Source organism: Pseudorca crassidens, chromosome 5, assembly GCF_039906515.1.
Source record: "Pseudorca crassidens isolate mPseCra1 chromosome 5, mPseCra1.hap1, whole genome shotgun sequence".
Taxonomy (NCBI): domain Eukaryota; kingdom Metazoa; phylum Chordata; class Mammalia; order Artiodactyla; family Delphinidae; genus Pseudorca; species Pseudorca crassidens.
In genome coordinates this window covers 43,962,587-43,970,561 of record NC_090300.1, presented here as the reverse complement: position 1 = coordinate 43,970,561, position 7,975 = coordinate 43,962,587, and the positions used below count along the sequence as shown (strand labels likewise).

The following is a 7,975-nucleotide window of genomic DNA, read 5'->3' as shown; positions in this document are numbered from 1 at the left end:
TGGAGTGTGACAAGCTCTTGGACCTCAAGGAGTTCACGGTTTAGTTGGAGAGATCGACAGAAACTGATACTTTAAAGACCAGTTTGGTTAATGGATGAATGTAGTGAGAACAGCGGCTGAAATGAGCACTGAATTCCATAGGAATGCCTGGGAAAGGCGTTCGGGAAAGGGAGAGTAAGTGTACAGTTTAACTAGCTTTGGGGGTAACTTGGCGGCGGGGGGTGGGTGAGGAGTGGAAACAGATTAAGTATTTCGCAGGTGAAATGGATGACGTTGTGAGTAATAGCTTATGAGGTCTGAGAGAAAGGCAGGATTTGAGAACATCTCCCAGATTTCTAGTGTGGGCTCCCCAGTGTAGATCAGAATATAGGAAGAGAAGAGAGTGGGGGAGGATGCCAGAGAAGATAGATCAGTTTGGAATGTGTTGCCTTTGAGATGTCTGCACAAGAGGACTCCACTTTCCACCTCCCATGGTCTCTTCAGCTCCAAAGGAGGAGCCCCCGGTCTAATAAAGCTGACTTTTGTTAGATGACTAACAACTCCATCTTCCCAATCACAGTGGTCACTTCTCTGTCCTCATCTTACTCCACTTCTCAGCATCAGTTGATGCAGTTGACAGCCCCCTTCTCATGGCCTCCTTGACACTACACTTGCCTTGTTTTCTTCCTAGTTTACTGGGCTCTCATTTGCTGTCTCATTTGTCAGCTCCTCCTCTTCTACCTAAACTCTAAATGTTCAAGGGCTCCAAAATCCAGTCCTGGGCTCTCTTCCACTCATCCAGCCCCATAGCTTTAAATATCATCACTGTTCTGTACTATCCAATAGGTAGCCATCACCACATGTGACAAGTTTATTTTCTAGGAATTCTCTTCATATCCTTTGCTTATGTTTTCAGATGAGTCGTTTTATTTTCTAGGAATTCTCTTCATATCCTTTGCTTATGTTTTCAGATGAGTCGTTTGCTTTCTCTTACTGATGAAATTGGCTTTGTCAGTGACGTGAGGTAATTTCTTTTGACTATGTTTATGGTATATTTTTCCATAGAGTTTTTTAGTGTAAATGGTTTTTTTTTCTCAGAACTCCAGGGATTTGCTTCCCACACAAGATTTTCAGCAGTCTTAATTGGGTTTCCTACTTCCACTGTTGCATTTCTGTGATATGTTGCCCACACAGCAAATCAGAATGATCTTTTCGGTTAGTTTTGGGGTTTGGTTTGTCAAAGGGTGATGAGACAACCGTCCAACATGTGAATTAAAAAAGACAAAACTGGAGTTACTGCGTACTCTTGTAAGGGAGAGCTGTGTGGGTATGCACAGTGTCACCAAGCAGAGCAGGCCGTGGATCCTGTATAGGACTTACAGGAAGTACAGGGTTCAGAGACAGGTACATTTAGGAGGCAAAGGGTTGGGCGTCATCTGTCTAACTGCACTGGCTAATACCTCCAGTTCAGCGTTAGATAGCAGTGGAAATAGTGCACATTCTTACCTTGGACCTGGGTAAATGCTAAACAAACAAAAAAGGGGGAGACGGGAAAGCTCTTCCTTACAGTGGAGACCCAACTAACAAATGTAGAAGGAACGATGGAGGTAAAACATCACAATTTAGCAACCATCATAGTACTGATTCAGGCAAGAATCATCAATGTTTGCTGAAATTAGTGGGTGAAATTTTGAGGAGGGGTAAGATACATATATAGTCTCAAAGTATCTCTTCACAAGACACTTATTAATTATAAAAAGAAAAAAATAATGGAAAAACCTGGCACACGCACCACCTGAACCAGGTGATCAAAGGTAATATGACCAGTACTGAGATAAACTGACATCATGGGCCTCCTGATATTATGCACTGAAATGGATACAGCCCTCTGTAGTAGACCTACCAAAAGCTCATGCCTAGGGCTTCCCTGGTGGCGCAGTGGTTGAGAGTCCGTCTGCCGATGCAGGGGACACGGGTTCGTGCCCCGGTCCGGGAGGATCCCACATGCCGTGGAGCCGCTGGGCCCGTGAGCCATGGCCGCTGGGCCTGCTCATCCGGAGCCTGTGCTCCACAGCGGGAGAGGCCACAACAGTGAGAGGCCCGCGTACCGCAAAAAAAAAAAAAAAAAAAAAAAGCTCATGCCTAAATCTAACCATGAGGAAACATCAGACAAACCCAAATCGAGGGACATTCTACAAAATAACTGCCCTGTACCCCTTAAAAAAGTCAATGTCATAAAAGACTAAGGAACTGTTCCTGATTAAAGCAGACTAACGGGGCATGACCACTGACTACAACATGTGATCCAGAATTTCTTTAGTTGTAAGAAGCATTATTGGGTCAGTTGACAAAATCCGAATAAGGCCTATGATTAGATAATTTATACTCTATCAATGTCATTTCCTTATTTTGACTATCACACTGTGGTTATGAAAGAGAGAATACTTCCTTTTAGAAAACACACTGAGATATTTAGTACCAAGTTACCTGAAGCTTACTTTCAAACAGTTCCAAAAAATGTGTGTGTGTATGCATACATGTATGTATATGTGTATAGGTATGCAGAGGGAGGGAAAGAAATCAAATGTAAAGTGTTAACATTTAAGGGATCTGGGTACAGGATATATGGGAATTCTTTGTACTAGTCTTACAACTTTTATGTAGGTCTGAAATTATGTCCACCAGACTTTAACCTCATGAGAGCCTTGTGCATCTTTGTATTTCAAACACCTTGCACAGGACCCAGCTTGAAAAAATGCTGAAGTGGATGGATGAGGCTCTTAAATCCGGGGAGAGTTGCACCAGCTCGTGGTGTAATAAGGAAAGCATACTGCCGTGGAAAAGCCCATTCCTGCCTGTACAATAAGCATGCTTATTCTACCTTCATCGACCTTTTACGAGTCAAGCAAGTCACACTTAAAATTACCGAGTGATGGAAAAATAGGAATGAGGGTATAGGTGTAGATTTTATCATCTGGCCAGGACACAAGGCCATTAGATTGATCAGCTGGTTTCATTGGTGTGGGGATGGCTGTAGCCTCTGGAGCAAAGTTAGCCCCACAGGCAGAGAAGAGGATAGGGTTCTCTCAAAAATCTGAGTTCTAGATTCAGCCTTCACCTGCCTTTGCTTCCTACCACTCATCCTGAGGGCTGTGTGGGTCAAAACATTCCCCTAAACCCATCCTATTCGGAAGCCAAGCTGGAAACCATATAGTCCTTGTCAGTGTCTTCTTTCCCTCCTGGGTCTGCCCCAAACCCACCTCTCCCCACCAGCAGTGTGAGTTTCTAACGTGGGACAAGCAGTAATAAGTGAGCTTGATCTCAAAGAACAGAGAAGACTGAGGGAGGAGGAAGAGGAGATTGAAGGTATTTCAGGCAAAAGCAACATCATATGCAAAGGCTTAGAAAGATATTCAAAAGCACATCAACTGACGTATCAGCTTCATCCAATTCTGTGTGGAATATGTGCCAAGGAAAGCTTTGGATATAATATAAATAATTTTTAGGTTGATTTAAGTCCTGGAACTAGAATTTAAGTCTGGTTTTTCCATTTATCAACTTATAACAAATATTTTATAGGTCTCTGGTCAAGTTTATATGATCAGAATGAAAATTTTGTAGATCCTTATTTGAATGAGGTACCAATTTTTAAAAGAAAAATATGTGGTTTAGTAGTATAAGATTGCCTTTATACTTTAGAGTTTAATTGGCAAAACTCGTGGACCAGATCATGAAAAGGCATCCACTAGGAGGTCTGGGGAGCCTTAGCTAATTCACCTACTAATCATTCTTCTTTTCTTTTCTTTTTTGACATTACCATCGTGACCTGAGAACCTGTGTCTTTCACACATTTTGCCTGTTACCTTGCCTTTGACTGTCCCTGGTATGGAGAAAGCTCTTCCTTCACCTCTCAGCTCTGGGACTCAGGTAATGTTCCTGTTCATTCATTAACATTTCTCTCAGCAATACATTTGCAAGGAAGTCCACTCTGAATATCTACTTCCTTTGTCCAGAATAGAAAATTCAGTCTTTATAAGGAACAATAGCATAACAAAAAATTAAAATGATGTCCTCATAAAGCATAATTTTAAAAGTTGCTTGAAATAGAAGTGCTTTTTTCAGTAAAACAAGATATTCACTATATGATTTGGGCTCATTTCAGATTTTAATTTTCCTATCAGTAAGAATCATATTTGTGACCTGCATAACTCACTGGGATGCCAAAGTGATAGTGGGATTTTTAAGCATGTCCATGTCCTCATGTGGAAAAATATGAACAATAAATACTAATCTTAATGTCTTTTGGGTACAAAGTCTTGAATATAAAATAATTAAAGCCAAAGAGTAGTCTTTGTGGATCACAGCCTCTGCAGCCAAACTTTTTTTTTAAAGGTCTGAAAGAATGTTTACATGCTTAGTAAATAATGCTTTTTATTATATAGCAAAATACATAAGAATCATTTAGATCTATTTTACACACTTCCCATGGAATAATTCTGTTTTCCTCATTTGTTTATGGCAAACTCGAGTCCTGAAGGAGCAGAATTTGTTGCAATACAAATTAGTGAGTGAATGAAGATTAAAAGTAAAGTACTGTATAACTTACTTCAAACCACTGGTTAAAAGAAGGAAAAGGATTGCAAAAGATATTACATTATTTATATATATATATATGACTATTCCACTGAATGAAAAAATTCATTAAAAATGCAAAAATCTATGGAAGTATTGGAAATATGTGAAGCAATATGACCAAACAATAATAAAGAGATATGTAATACAGAATTACAAAATGAAGAAGAAAAGATAAGAAAAGACTAACACCAAAACCAGCACCTTGTAAAAGCAGCCTTAGAAAGTAAATATGAGTGTGCTGGTACAGCAGCATATGAGGTTTCCCACTGGGAAGAATAAAAATTGGGAAGGGGAAAACTCTTACACCTCAGAGCTCGGAGCCTCTGACCCTCAGATGCCAGCATGACTGTTAGAGCTGTAAGTACATGCGTGTGAAGTCTAAGAGTAAATACATACGTGTGTTTCCATTTATACAGATGGGCACATTATTATCTGTTTTGAAAACTAATTAAAAACTAAGGGGGCTTCCCTGGTGGCGCAGTGGTTGAGAGTCCGCCTGTTGATGCAGGGGACGCGGGTTCGTGCCCCGGTCCGGGAAGATCCCACATGCCGCGCAGCGGCTGGGCCCATGAGCCATGGCCGCTGAGCCTGCGCGTCCGGAGCCTGTGCTCTGCAGCGGGAGAGGCCACAACAGTGAGAGGCCCGTGTACCGCAAAAAAAAACCCCAAAAATCTAAGGGACCTGCTCCCAAAAATACTAAGTTGGTGAATATGTCAGGATGAAGAGGAGAAAAGTCTGGCTTATGGGGCACAAAGATAGGTACAATGCCTAGGATAAAATGCCATCCAAAATTGCCCCAGATTTCTAACACCAATGATTAAATTTATGTCCTACAGACTTCAATTTTTAATAGTTATATCTCTCTTACTATGAGCGTTATCTGTGTATGCATTCTTCTTTCAAACTATTTCTGTTTTTCTCTTTCTGTATGTGTCCAGCTATGCATTCATTCATATGCCTATACACTTATCTGCCTATTTGTCTACTACAGTTGTGGAAGTCTGTTTTACAGTCTAATTGCAAAAATAAACTCACCATATTTTTCCTCCTTCATAACAGGTGAAGGGAGTCAGGAAAGAATAGGTAATATTACATTTTCTAATTGGAAAAATCTAAAGGAACTCTCTCTCTTGGTAAAATAGAAAAATATATACACGTATAAATATGTATGTGTATATATGAATATAAGCAATAAAAAATATGTGCACACGCTTATGAATTACATATTGAAGAAGAGAAAGACAAAGGATGAGCAAATATTTTAAGAAAGAATTAAGCTGTTAGAGGAACAGCCATAGCAAGTATATATGGACACTCCTTATGCAGGTTATGGTTTTACTGTCTGAGCTCCAGTTCATCCTTTTCACCTATTCTGTGACCATTTAAATATGCTTCCTTCTCCAACTGGCACCAGTTGACCTTTGTCAGTAGATGGCGCAGGAGAGACATCTCAGACGGAAAGGGTTTCGCCCCCAGGTCTCCTATGCTCCTTGGGCTTCTGAGTGCACAGGCTCACCAGCACCCAGTTCCTGCAGCACAGGTGTTTTTTGGGTTTTTTTTAAGGAAAAATATTAAGAAAACCACAGCTTAATAGAAGAAAGAAATATAGTACTATAAAATTAGTACTGTTACAAAACTATACAATAAAGATACCTCTGAAATTCTAAGAGAAAAAAGGATGAGAAAAAATTACACTAAATTAGATTAAAGTAAATATAATCTAATTTAAATGACCAGCCTGCTGGAAGAACAATGATAGAAAGGGAAATAGGAGCATACCTCTACAGAAGCATGGCAGATTTCACAGTCTGGGAAGCAGTAATGTCTTCCCTACTCTAAGCTTGAAATTTGAGTCAACACACACCCATGTCAAACAGATCAGTGTAAAATCTTGAAGTAAACAGTCTTACTAGACTCTGGTCCACCTGCTGTCATCTGTTCAAGTGTGATTTGTCTGTAAATACTGCAAATGGCAGAGTCAATGTGTGATTCAATTCATATACCTAAACCCAGACATTTTTATTTTCTGCTTCAGATATCTATCTGAAGCAGATATATCTACGTATGTAGGTATGTATGTATCTATCTACCTATGTATGTTTGTATGTATGTATGTATCTATCTATCTATAGAATGACTATCCCTGATAGATTGCATTAGTGAGTGTATCAAGAGGGCTGGCCCATGAAAGACAAAAACAGGTATCACAGGTATCATACCTGGCTTGAAATGCTTTTCTCATCCGTCTTTACCATGCCTGATTCACCACAAATTTCTAGCACTAAAAATTTAAATTATCTCCTGGATTACGTAAAAAAAAAAAAAAAGTATTGTTACCAATGTCAGTCATTAAAAGTGGTTTCTCTCTGCCTAATGATCTATCCTGAAAAGCCCTCCATATCAGTTCATATAGATCTTACTCTTTCTTTTCTTTCTCTTACCTGCATAGTACTGTATTGTATGTATGTACCATAGTTTTTTCAACGACTTTCCTATACTGAGGCATTTATTAAGTTTTCAGCATTTTGCAATTATAAATCAAGTTGCAATAAATAATTTTGTGCATATGTATTTTTATATTGTTGGAATTTTCTCAGGGTCAAAGTGCGATTGCTGGGTCAAAGAATAAATGCATATGTGGTTTTGTTGGATATTGAAAAATTTCCCTTTAGAGGGGTTGTAACATTTTGTGTTGTGAAAATACCTGTTTTCCCACAGCCTGACCAAGAGAGTATGTTGTCAAGCCTTTGAATTTTTGCCAATATGGATTGGCATATGCCGCATAGATTTGTAAAAATAATGTGAAGAAGTGTATGCAATAGTGGATATAAATTTTTAAAGGTGGAAATCATTTGCTTTTGGATAGATGTGTTCAGCTATGTAGAGCATCTGTCTTTGAATGTTCTCTTTCTTTGTCACTCCTCAGAGGTGAGCTCTCTCCCCCATAGTCACGAAAGCTGTTTGGCCAGTGGATGTCACTTTTGTGCTACTTTAAGGGATAGATTCTAGTACAACCCTCTCAGTTCGTATATTTTAGGACAATGACCCTCTTTAAAAATCCACCCCATGTGTTCATTAGATAAAGTAGGCAAGAGTTGAAAAGCCCAAGACTATCATGCTTAACAGGAGTGAGCGGGAGCTTTTTAAAGGGCTAAATTCAGCATGTTCTGATTTAAGCTGTGTAGTAGGTTTGAGCTGATACCTAAAATCAGCTAAATTAAGAACAAACTTCATAAGCAGTGAGAACTAAACGATGATCATGTAGCTCTTTGATGTACGTAAATATTAAGAGCTTGGCATTTTTGTCCTTGATGAAATGTCCTGTACAGGTTCAGAGAACTAGATGGAGAGGGTTTCCCTG

The 7,975-nt window shown here is 39.4% G+C and overlaps 1 protein-coding gene across 1 annotated transcript in view; it reads left to right on the top strand.

Moving 5' to 3' along the window:
- Window positions 1-3,849: 3,849 nt before the first annotated feature.
- RARRES1 (retinoic acid receptor responder 1) overlaps window positions 3,850-7,975 on the top strand; it is a 103,292-nt gene continuing 99,166 nt past the window's right edge. Inside the window, exon 1 of the mRNA XM_067737879.1 lies at window positions 3,850-3,906. Within this exon, the coding sequence (XP_067593980.1) occupies window positions 3,865-3,906 (42 nt within the window). The 5' untranslated portion in view covers window positions 3,850-3,864. The remainder of the gene's footprint in view (window positions 3,907-7,975) is intronic.